Source organism: Octopus bimaculoides, chromosome 10, assembly GCF_001194135.2.
Source record: "Octopus bimaculoides isolate UCB-OBI-ISO-001 chromosome 10, ASM119413v2, whole genome shotgun sequence".
Classification (NCBI taxonomy): domain Eukaryota; kingdom Metazoa; phylum Mollusca; class Cephalopoda; order Octopoda; family Octopodidae; genus Octopus; species Octopus bimaculoides.
This window is the reverse complement of record NC_068990.1, coordinates 17330626-17343912: the sequence shown is the minus strand read 5'-3', so window position 1 is coordinate 17343912 and position 13287 is coordinate 17330626. Positions and strand designations below refer to the sequence as shown.

The following is a 13287-nucleotide window of genomic DNA, read 5'->3' as shown; positions in this document are numbered from 1 at the left end:
CGCCTGACTGGCTCCTGTGCTGGTGGCACATAAAAAGCACCCACTACACTCTTGGAGTCATTGGCATTAGGAAGGGCATCCAGCTGTAGAAACATTGCCAGATCAGATTGGAGCCTGGTGCAGCTGCTGGCCCTCCAGACCTCAATCAAACCATCCAACCCATGCCAGCATGGAAAACAGACGTTAAACAATGATGATGATTATAGTCACAAATAGTTTAATGAAATTTATAATTTTTTTTCTTCTAATTTTTCAGATTTTCTTGTTGGCGCTTATTTGTCAGATCAAGTCAGACTTTTATTTTCTCGTCCTGTGCTTGATTTAAACCTGGAATTATTACCTGAATCACAGAAAATTAATTTTACAAAGTATAATTGTCCAAGTCATGGGAACAAAGCTGTGTGTTTCAAAGTGAAATTAAAGTTTAGTTATGTACAAAATAACAAACAAATTCCTCCTAGAATAGGTAAGATCAAAATTTGTCTTCCTTTTAGTTTTTAGTTTTTGTATGTGTGTGTGAGATAAGAAGCTTGCTTCCCATGGTTCTGGGTTCAGTCCCTCTGCATGGCACCTTGAGCAAATCTCTTTAATCATAGCTCTTGACTGACCAATACCCTGTGAGTAAATTTGGTAGATGGAAAATGGGAAGAAGCTAACTATATACTCACACACACACACACACACATATATGTATGTGTGTGTGTGTGTGTGTGCGTGTTGTCCCCCACCACCACTTGACAACTGGTGTTGGTTTGTTTGCATCCCTATAACTTAGTGATTCAGCAAAAGAGAACGGTAGGATAAATACTGGACTTAAAAATAAGGACTGGGATTGATTTATTCATCTAAACCTTTCAAGGCAGTGCTCCAGCTTGGCTGCAGTCCAATAATTAAAACAAGTAAAAAATAAAAGATAAAAGATATATAAAGATTTTTGTGTTTTGCTGTTGTTGTTAGGTCCCAGGTCAACCGTGACCTAGCAAATCTACAGTCAAAAACATTTAAACGGTGACCATTTCAACTTATTTATCCAGAACCACATTATCCCATTTTGTCTTTCCTTTTTTAAGATGGTAGGGCATGACTTGATAAAATTTGGCTGTTATTTCTAGGAGATTGAGCAGCTGTGAAGTGAGCCCCTTTTTGGTTGGATCAATAAAGATTGAGAGCTGGAATCTGAATGTTGCTCCAGTCTGCTGTAAATGTGTGACCCTGTGACAGACTGGCTTCTGGTTCAGGGGGACTATTGTGATCTCACTTATGTGCCATGGAAACTGGTTAACCTGCCCCATGAACCATAAGACTCATGTTACAGAAGTCACAGTTGATTGAATCTATAATGTATCAACCTACTAACTGGGGTGGAGGTGGGGGTTACAGCTTCTGTCTCTCATGTATGTAATGTTTAAGTGCTCACTTCCTATTGCTTCTAGCCAGTAAGTTAGTCCACATTACCCCTTAAGGAGCATCGGGCCATGACTATTTCACGCCAGTGAATGCAATCTTGGACTATTTCTTGGATTTCCGACCAAGAGAGACCGATTGTTTTTGCTTCATCTTCTGAGTTCAAATGGCACCAAGGTTGACTTTGCCTTTCATCTTTTCAGGGTTGATGAAATAAGTACCAGTTGGGCACTGAGGTTTTTGTAATTAATTTTCTCCCCTACCCCAAAATTGCTGGCCTTGTGTCAAAATTTAAAACCAATTTATTTCCTTTACTCTTTCTTTTTCAGTTGACAAAGTGTCAGACACAATGACAGTCATGCCCCACATCCCATTAATTATAGAATTTGTGCAATATTGTTCAATGATTGTGTTTTTGGAAGCTGGGCTCACTTTCCTTCACAGAAATTCTGTTACCTTGGACTTTACACTGTGTTTTGCTCCTAAAGTGCAAGTAACATTAAAAAGATTCATTTAGGAATCTCAGCCATAGTTTTAATCAATAAATAGACAGCAGTTCTTTATTGGTATGGATGTTTTGATCTTCACATGGATAAAAATCACAGCTGACTTTGGTAGGATTTGAACACAGAATATCAGGGATTGAAACTAAATAATACCCCAAAGCATTTTGCTAAATGCTCTAAGCCACAGCCCTTTCATTATAGCATTAATAATGGTATTGTGTTGTACTTTCAGACCTCGAAGGCCAGTTAGCAACTGGTTCGCAGCCTCAGATGAATTTGTCGCATAGTGTACAGTCATTTGGTTTCAAACTTGAAAGTGGGAAAAAATCTGAAAAGGAATTTCAGATTATTGTAAAGGTAATTTGTAATTCTCTATTTTATTTTATTGTTCTTCTTCTTTTATTTTTTTAAAATCTATTATTATTATTGTTGTTTAAAGGTGGCATGCTGGTAGGATCCTTAATATGCCAGGCAAAATGCTTAGCATCATTTCATCTGTCTTTACATTCTGAGTTCAAATTCTGCTGAAGTCAGCTTTTCTTTTCATCCTTTCCAGGTCGATAAATTAAGTACCAGTTGCATATTGGGGTTGATCTAATTGATTGGCCCCCCCTCCCCTAAAGTTTCGGGCCTTGTGCTGAGAGTAGAAAAAAATATCTAAGGCCGCGAGCTGGCAGAAACGTTAACAGACATTAAATAATGATGAAGAAGTAGCCAACCGATGAAAGAGTTATTTCTTTCACTGGTGCACAAAATAGGGTACCATGAATTGAATTAACTCCACTAAATACATTTCATGGTACCCTAGCTTTTACTTCTTTGTGTATGTATGTATGCACGCATGCTTGCACGTACATATGTATGTTTGTGCGTGCATGTGTGTCTGTGTTCTCTTGGCATCACTTGATAGTTTTAAATGAGTGTTACTTTTATAAAAAAACATGTCACTCATTTCCAATCATTCCTATTTGACCATGGAGAATATCACCTTGCCTAGAATTAGGTGAGGTTTGGCAACAGAAATGGTACCTAGACATAAAAAAATCTGCCTCAACAAATTCCATCAGACCCATTCAGGCATAGACAAGTGGACATTTAAACATTGATGATGACATTGTTGATGATGATACTGGTGATGTTCATTATCAACCTGGCTGAAACCAGCTCTGGCTCTGTAGTACAATTTGTCTTGTTTTCATAAGTTTTGAATTAAAATCTTCCACCAAACCTTAGTCACAATTTATGTTCCTAACACTAGCTTAATGATAACTAAGTTATTTTACTAATTTCTTTGTTATATTAAAAATTAATTGAAAGAAACACAGAGCATCTCAAAATAAATACAGTAACGAAAGGGTTAAACATTTTGTTTTTTTGTGTAGCATTCTTACAAAACATTTTTCTTGTTTTTCTTTTCTTTTTAGGAACACCCAAATATTTTCCAGCCCATTCACATCACCATTAAAATGGCTTTGGCTAAAAACACCACTTGTCAAATATGTCCAATACTAAGGACACAGACCTTTGTAAAAAAGGTAAATATCTTTCTTGAAATTATCATCTTCAGGATATTTATTTATTTATTTTTACTCTTTTTTTTTTATCACATTTCTAAGGAAATATGCTCTCTTTTTTTTTTAATCTTTTACTTGTTTCTGTCATTCGTTTGTGCTCATGCTGGGGCACCACCTTGAAAAATTTTGAGTCAAATGAATTCACCTTTGTACTTATTTTCTATAAAGCCTGGTTCTTATTCCATCAGTTTCTTTTGCTGAACTGCTAAGTTACATGGACATAAACACATCAACACCAGTTGTCAAGCAGTGACAGGAGACAAACACAAACGTACACATAAACATGGGTTTCTTTCATTATTTTCCAAATTCATTGAAACAAGGCAATGTATTTCAACAGAAATATGGTAAAGAAAAAGTTAACCCTTTTGATACCAACTGCCTAAGACTGCCCCTGGTTTTATGATGCAAACTGCCTGTTTTAAAATGATCTTAATTAAAACTTATAATCAAAATTTCATGTTAATTTATGTTTCAAATACCAGCTTAACAATTTACAAAATTCTTTTACTAAATTCTTCCTTATTTTCCAAATTATTTGAAACAAAGACAATGTGATTTAACAAAAAATATAACAAAAAGGTTAAAACAGGTTGTTTTGTCTCATAAAACCGGTGACCTCTTGCAGGTTGGTCTCAAGAGTTGGAATTCTTCCTTCTTTTTTAGTTGTTATAGTTTCGTACATCTATTCTATATTGTGTGTGTGTGTGTGTGTTTATGTTCATCACTGTCTTATGAGTAGTGTTATTCATTTCCAATCTTCTGTGAAATTACGTTCGGTGACAAATTTTTGCAGAAGATTGGAAATGAATAACACTGCTCATAATATGATGAATACACACACACACACACACGGCTAGCTTCTTTCAGTTTCCGTCTACCAAACCCACTCACAAGGAAGTTGACCTGATAGTGTAGAAGAAGATTTTTTTGTTTGAAGCAGCTTAAATAATGTAAACACTATCAATATGACGTACTTAATTTATGTGCGTTAGTAAACGCTGTGAAGCTGCGGTATTTCGTCCAGGGTAGATTCCAGTAAGACATATTGTGTTTAAAAACACAGTATGTCATAAAGTTTGACGAAACGAAATCGCTCCATGTCACACAGTGGGATTGAACCTAACATTACCTGGTTGGGAAGCGAACTTCTTAACTATGCAGCCATGACTGTGCTTATATACATTCACTGATAATTTTACATCTCCAACGACTGGCTACTTCAAAATTGTCTTGGTCAGGAAGAGAATGTGAACCATTGACCTCTGAACAAGTTGTCTGTTGCTCTTCTAACATCTGTTATACCACAATGGGAAAATGGAATCTTGTGCTATAACCGATATCTGCACATTTCAGTACCGATAAAGGATATTTGTGCAGTTGTAACAAGTGATAGACTATTTTGCATTGCTGTGATCTTAATTAACGTCATAGACATTCAAATAGTAGAGTCGTTAGAGCGTTTGATAGATTGCTTTGAGAGGGGTAGTCGTTCGGGTTCTTTGCATTCTGGGTTCAAAATCTGCCGAGTTTTGGCCTTCAGCCTTCCAGGGTCGGTGACGTACTGTATTGTACTGGGGTCGATTCTTAAAACTTTCTTTCTGCCTGTCTGTCAGTATCTCTCTTTCTCTCAATAAGAAATCGACCGGATCAAACTTCGAGAAGTGATAGACCTTGCCAGACCCAAAAATGTCCTGAGACACGCCGTTATGTCACGACTACGGCTCTATCAAGTATTTGAAGGACCGCGGCAAAGCAAGGCAATTAAACAAATTATCCAGAAGTCTAAGGGGAACAACTCTTGTACAATACAGTACTTCACCGACCCTGGAAGGCTGAAGGCCAAAACTCGGCAGATTTTGAACCCAGAATGCAAAGAGCCCGAACGACTACCCCTTTCAAAGCAATCTATCAAACGCTCTAACGACTCTACTATATTATTTTGAAGCCTGACATCGAGATTATTGGAGATAACAACAGACTTATTGCTTAGGTGGGAGAGCTGGATCATCATCGTCTTTATCATCATAATTGAAACTTCAGCTAATTCTTTTGAATGATCACATCCTACCGTATTAAAAAAAAAAAGCGTTTGGAATATCAAGTCCATGATACACTATGTTTGAAAAAAACATTGGGTGGGTGATCTTGGCTGAAATAACTTTAATCATAGGTCTTTCAGATCAGGGTCAACGTGGTTGCTGCTTGACCCACTAAAAATAGCAGCCAAATATCCCTTGAACGAGACTGTTGTCTTAAAAAGAGTTATGATGGAGGGGTAATGATGCAGGAAAATAAGATTGGATGGTCATGATTGGAATAATTTTCGTTATAGATTTGTTTACATGCGTCTGATCTGGAGTTAAACATCAGCAACAGCTATCATCATCATCATCATTGTCATTTACCACCAACAACATCACTGCTCCCACCACCACCATTTTCATCTCTGCAATAACAACCACCACCACCGCCACTCTCACCATCACTATATTTATCACTGCTTGTGAAGGTGCATGGCTTAATGGTTAGGGTATTCAGCTCATGATTGTGAGATCATGAGTTCAATTCCCAGAGATGTGGTGTATCCTTAAGCAAGATTCTTTTTTTTTCTTTGTTGCTCCAGTCCACTCAACTAACAAAAATGAATTGTACCTGTATTTCAAAGGGTCAGCCTTGTCACATTGTGTATCATGCTGAATGTCTCTGAGAACTATGTCATGGATTATGCATGTCCATGGAGTGCTCAGCTACTTGCTCATTAACTTCATCAGCAGAATGTTTCTCTGATCAGATCGACAGGAACCCTCACCATCACAACCAACAGAGTGCCTGTTCAATCTACCACTACCACCACTACACCACGCTTCTGTCTTCACTTGGTCCAAGAATGGAGTTGCTTCTGAGACTGCGTTGATACATACTGTCATTGAAGCTGAGAGCAGTTTTATTGAACAACCTTTGGCAGTTCAACTAGCCAGATTCAGCTTCTTACACCAACCATACATCATCATCATCATCATCATCATCGTTTAACGTCCGCTTTCCATGCTAGCATGGGTTGGACGATTTGACTGCGGACTGGCAAGCCAGAAGACCACACCAGGCTCCAATCTGATCTGGCAGAGTTTCTACAGCTGGATGCCCTTCCTATCGCCAACCACTCTGAGAGTGTAGTGGGTGCTTTTACGTGCCACCGACACGAGGGCCAGTCACACGGTCCTGGCAATGGCCATGCTCAAAAAGGTGTTTTTTACGTGCTACCTGCATGGGAGTCTGTCCAGGAGCACTGGCAACGACCTCGCTCGAATGATTTTATAACGTGCCACCAACACAAGTGCTAGAAGGCAATGCTGGTAACGATTACGCTCAAATGTCATTCTAAAAATAAAGAGTCACATCTTTTATATCTCAAAGCTACGAGATAGTACATGATTAATTAAAAACAGCATGAATGAATAAATATTGCATTTCACAGAGCGCGTGTGTGAATACACACACACACATATCTGTCAAGATATTCACTCTTGCACACATGTGTACATTATGTATATAATTTTTCCCAATTTATACTTCTTTATTTACAAGACGTTTAAATAATCAACAAAGACTTTTATTAAATATTTCTAAATTACATTAAAAAAAATGTGATTAAAAAATTTTTTTTTTCTTTGTCCTTCCAGATTCCATTTGAACTTGAGTGTGGTGATGATGATAAATGTACAACAGATCTTAAAGTTTCTGCTTCAACATCACTCAAGTATTTGCTGTATCAGAAGGAGGAAAAATTCGACATCAATGTTATTGTGTCTAACGGCATCAATCACGCTTATAATTCATTTGCTACTTTCATTTTCCCCCAATATCTTCAGTACATTCAAGCCATCAAAACTAAAGTGCAACCAGGCTTCGAATGTTCAACAGATAGCTCACTAGAAGAAGACATGGTTCGTTGTACTCTGGGCAATCCATTGCCTAAAAATACTGTCAGCACATTTGCTTTAAGGTTCTCATCAACCGGAAGAATTGATCAACCAGAAAATGCTATAAATATCAGTGTCAAAACAAAAAGTTTTGAAACACCGCAAGATTTGAAAAATAATAAAATGACTATTAATATTCCTAACAGGATGAAGGCTTTTACAGATTTCTATGGGTAAGGTTTTCCCCTCCATTCTCTGCCTTTTTTTTTCTGTTTTTCTTTTATCTTTACTTTTACTTGTTTCAGTCATTTGACTGCGGCCATGCTGGGGCATTGTCCTGCATTTTTAGTTGAATGAATCAACCCCAGTACTTATTTTTTAAGCCTGATACTTATTCTATTGGTCTCTTTTGCTGAACTGCTAAGTTATGGGGATGCAAACACACCAACATCAGTTGTCAAGCAGTGGAGCTGGGGACAAAAACCAGACAGAAAGACACACACAAACATGGATATACATACATATATGTGTCTGTGTGTATGTCTATAGGCTTTTATCAATTTCTGTCTACCAAATCCACTCACAAGGCTTTGGTTGGCTCAAGGCTATAGTAGAAGACATTTTCCCAAGGTGTCACACTGTGGGACTGAACCCAGAACTATGTGGTTGGGAAGCAAGATTCTTATCACACAGCTACACCTGCACCTCTGTCTATTTAATTCATTTCAGTAGTAGTAGTAGTAGGCACCCCGCGACCACCACCACTGCCAACCAGCTTCTGATTGCGTCAACTTACATTCAAAAACATTCTAGCTATGATAAAGCTGTGTTGTCAGGAAGTTTATTTCACATTACATTACTGATTATAATCTTAATTTTCTTCTTTGAAACAAACAAAAAGAAAATAGAACAGGAAGCAAAAAGGGAGTAGGTATCATTTGAGAACAATTTGGCTGCTATTTCTAACTGCTTGATTACATAGAGGTGCCCCCTTTACTACACTTCACTTCAGTTTCCTTTCAATGTATAAAAGTGCTGTGGAAAAAGATGGAATATGAATTAAGAACAGCTAAGATGCAATAATAATGAAATCTGGAGATAAATACCAACAATTTGCTTCTAATTCTCTTATATAAAAGAATTAGCAGAGGCAGACCTGGCTGTGTGGTTAAGAAGCTCACTTTGCAACCATGTGATTTGAGGTTCAGTTCCACTGTGTAGCACCTTGGGCAAGTGTCTCGTACTATAGCCCTGAGCCAACCACTGCCTTGTGAGGAAGCTTGTTGTGTGTGTGTATATATGTGTTTGTGTGTGTGCGTGCGCGTGATGAGGGTCTTTGTGTCTGTGTTTCTTCCCCTTCCGTTGCTTGAAAACTGGTATTGGTTTGTTTGTGTCCCTGTAACATAGCACTTTGGCAAAAGAGACTTATAGAATAAGTATTGAGGTTAATTATTCAATTGAAATCCTTCCAGGTTGTCCTCCAGCATGGTCACAGTTCAATAAATGAAACTAGTAAGCAATTGAAGATAAAAATACATCTGCATGGGTAACAAGCCAGTTATTTTAAGAGAAGAATTTAGTCAATTAGATATAACCTTGTACTTAACTGACAGCTATTTTACTAGCCCTGGAAGGATGAAAGGCAAAGCCGGCACCCATGGAATTTGATCTTAGAATTTGTTCCAATGGTAGAATGCCTGTCATGTTTACAGGACATGTGGGTTCAAGTCTCAAGGGCATCCTTTGACTTTTTCAATTCGAAAGCGTTTTTCGATCTAATATTTACATGCTATTCTTTATAGCTGTATGCAATGAGCTTCAAGAATCACTATTCCAAGACAGAAGAAAGATATATAAGTGAATACCACAAAACAGCTTGTCCTGTCCTCTCTTGTTTCTGTTAAGTCATTATTATTCTTTAATTAATTACTTTATTTCATTTGTTGTTTTTACTTTGAACTAAATTGTTTGTGCTCATTACTTATAAAATCCAATTTTTGGTCTCCTTAGAAACTCAAATCCTGATCTCTTGAGCTCGGAAACTAAAAACATAACAGTCACTCATGTGCTGGCTGTATACAACCATGGGCCAAGTCCTTTGTTTGGAGTTACATTAAATGTCACATTGCCGAGCCTCCTCAGAGACAAACCTGATTTAATACAAAGAATATGCAAGGTAAGGCTTTCTTTCTCTGATCAGAGATTCTTGTTTATTTATTTGTTTATCATAGTTCATATCTGTGTTTGGTTTGCAAGCTTCTTGATGTGAATTCGTGTGTTGAAAGAAATACTATTGAACCTTGGGAGGGGCATTATGCCAGTAATAATAAACACACACACACTGGTTCAGTCTTTTATTGTTATTGTTAATTAATGGGTTAGTTACTCCGTTAACCAATTTATCGATCAGCCGTTTTTTTTTTTACTAGCTTTTCAAATTCATGTGTTAAGCACTTTGGTGAAACAATTAATCGTTCAAATGTTCAGTATTGTTAATGTTGTCATTTCTTTTTTGTCGAATAACTATTTCATCACATTGTTGCAATCTCTTGCTTCCCAACCACATGGTTCTGGGTTCAGTTACACTGCATGGCACCATGACAAAAAATGAAATGACAACACTAACAATACTGAACATTTGAATGATTAATTGTGTTGACCAAAGTGTTTAACATATAAGTTTGAAAAACTAGTAAAAAACGACTAATTGACAAATTGGTTAACGGAATAACTAACCCATTAACTAACAATAGCAATAAAGGACCAAATCAGTGCGTGTGTTTATTATTATTAGCATAATGCTCCTCACAAGTTTCAATAGTATTTGTTTATCTATCTATTTGTGTTTTTTAATATTGATGTCAAATTTTGTTACAAGGCCAGCAATTTCAGGGGCACGGTTAAATCACATCAACCTCAGTGTTCAACTGGTACTTATTTTATTGACCCCAAAAGGATGAAAGTCAAAGTCAGCCCTGGTGACATTTGAACTCAAAACGTCAAGAAATGCCTTTAAGCATTCTGCCATCTTGTCACCTTTTTTAAAAGTAACCAGCAAGCTACTACAGAGAATCGAACCCTACATCTCTCAAATTCTGGCTGAGTGCTCGTGTACTTTTAATAATGGTGGTTGGGGATCTCTTGTCATCATTATCATCATCATTTAACATCCTTGTTCCATGCTTGTGGGGGTCGAAAAGTTTGTCATGGTTCCAATATGTCCAAAGACTGCTTTGAATTAAAATAGAAGTTTTGCCTTTTGAAAGAAAAAAAAAATCTGCAAAACTAGTATTTATCTGTAGTTATTATTATTATTATTCAGGTCACTGCCTGGTATCGAACTCAAAATCTTGGGGTCAGTAGCCTGCACTCTTAACCACTACACCATATGCCCGTGGGCATATGGTGTAGTTTCCTGAAGCATTAAGCTATTCTGCTGATGAGAGATGCAACACTCCCTGGATAAGATACCAGTATATTACTGATAAATAACATAAATAGTATTTGTGGATAAAGCCACATGATTCCACATTTGAAGCCACAGCAAAATGCCTTGGACAAATGTCTTCAACTGTAGGTTCATGGAATTTGGTAAACAGAAACTGTGTGGAAGCTCATCATTTTGTTTGTTCATTTGTTTAACATCTTTTTTATCATGCTAGCATGGATTAGATGAATACATTTTATTGAAGCATAGTTTTACAGACAGGTGCCCTACTAGTCACTAACACTTACCTGTTTTAACCCTTTAACAGCATCTAAAGTGACCATATCTGACCCGAGTGTTGTACCTATTTTATGTTCAAACTGGCCATGTCCAGCTACCCTACAATGTCATTGCAAAAATAAACAATCACATCATCGAAATCTCAAAGCTGCAAGTTAATGCACGATTAATTCATAAAAATTTTGACCCCTTAACTGCCTGCCTGGAAACTTACATATTCCTTATGTACTAAATTATTCCTGCAACGAGCGAGAAAAATGGAGGATTACTACAAAGCCTGAATCTGGACATTAATATAATGTAAAACAACATCTTACTTATGGGAAAACTGATAGCTGTCCAGTGGTATCCCAGTGATATTATTAAAGCCTCTATGTGGTTGTTCTCATATTAGAAATAGCAGTCAGATATTCCTCAATTCACTCCCTATGATCTTTAAAAAGGAAGGATATATTGGAAAATATGATCTTAGATACACTATGCCTGGAAATAAAAAAAAAATGACAATTGTTATAGCTGGAACACTTGCTCAGTCAGAGATGACCTGGGGTTAAACAATGATGACAACAACAACAACAACCCTAATGAGAGAAGGTGACTCACACTATGGATTCATTTAACCAATTACTACATAAGCTGTTGATTGATAGCTCAATGTAGCCTAATTAAGAATGATGACTCATTAAGTTTTTTTTTAATTACCATGAAACCACTTCAACAGTGTTGCATAATGTGATAAGATAAGATCAAGTAGGTGTATATATATGTATGTATATAGGTGTAGGTGTGGTTGTGTGGTAAGAAGTTTGCTTCCTATCCATATGGTACCGGGTTCAGTCCCACTGCGGGACACCTTGGACAAGTGTCTTCTACTATAGCCTTGGGCCAACCAAAGCCTTGTGAGTGGATTTGTTAGATGGAAATTGAAAGAAGCCCATCATGTGTGTATGTTTGTCCCTCTCCCCGCTTGACAACTGGTGTTGATGTGTTTAAGTTCCCATAACTTAGCAGTTTGGCAAAAGAGAGTGATAGAAAAAGTACCAGGCCTAAAAAAAAGTACTAGGTTTGATTTATTCGACTAAAAATACTTAAAGATGGAGTGCCCCAGCATGGCTGCAGTCAAATGACTGAAGCATATATATATATATATATATCATCATCATCATCATCATCATCATCAACATTTAATGTCTGTTCTCCATTGCTGGCATGGGTTGGTCAGTTTGACAGGAGCTGGCAAGGCCAGGGGCTGCACCAAGTTCTGTACTCTGTTTTGGCTTGATTTCTGTAGCTGGATACTCTTCTTAATGTCATCTACTCCACAAAATGTACTGAGTGCCTTCTATGTGGCACCTTGGTTTCCATCCTCATCATCATAGTTTTTAGCATCCACTTTTTCATACTTGTATGAGTCAGACAGAATTCATTGAGGCAGATTTTGCTACGGCTAGATGCTCTTCCTGTTGCCCACCCTCAATTGTTTCCAAGCAAAGTAATATTTCCCCATGGCCAGATATGTTTTTATGGAAGATTGGAAATGACATTAATGCATAGGAGAAATGAACCCATGCATACAAATATCCATTTTTTTCTCTTTATATGCCCTAATATTAAACTATTTTCTATAGTCTATACATAGTGGAGGCTTATAATTCTATCTGCAATATATATATATATATATATATATATATATATATATATATACTCACACACACACAATAGATAATTTAATATATATATAGAGATATTCTATTGACAATCCAATAATTTATTTATATTAAAATATTATACAATAAATAATTATAAAAACCATAAAAGGCCAACAAATTGTTTCGACTTATATATATTTTTTCTGATATACATAATCACAGTTCCTGAAGTGGCTATATATATATATATATATATATACGAACACACACACACTCAAATAACCACCTGTTGACCTTCTACCTACACTGTCTATAGCGTCCACTAACCAGTCCTGCTACTAATTTCTTCCACTACGTCATACACACACACACACAAACACACTAACAGATAAACCACCAAACCATGCACACACACACACACACACACACATACATACGCACACACACGTTCTGTTATCACACACACACTCGCAGACTTTCGCACACGCACAGATTCATCTCCCT

The 13287-nt window shown here is 37.0% G+C and overlaps 1 protein-coding gene across 1 annotated transcript in view; it reads left to right on the top strand.

Annotated features, from left to right (window-relative positions):
* The window catches only part of LOC106883988 (integrin alpha-6), a 188437-nt gene that overhangs the window by 159726 nt on the left and 15424 nt on the right, over positions 1–13287 (top strand). Inside the window, exons 12-16 of the mRNA XM_014935149.2 lie at positions 257–466; positions 2143–2267; positions 3335–3445; positions 7168–7640; positions 9418–9583. Coding sequence (XP_014790635.1) covers positions 257–466; positions 2143–2267; positions 3335–3445; positions 7168–7640; positions 9418–9583 — 1085 coding nt within the window. The remainder of the gene's footprint in view (positions 1–256; positions 467–2142; positions 2268–3334; positions 3446–7167; positions 7641–9417; positions 9584–13287) is intronic.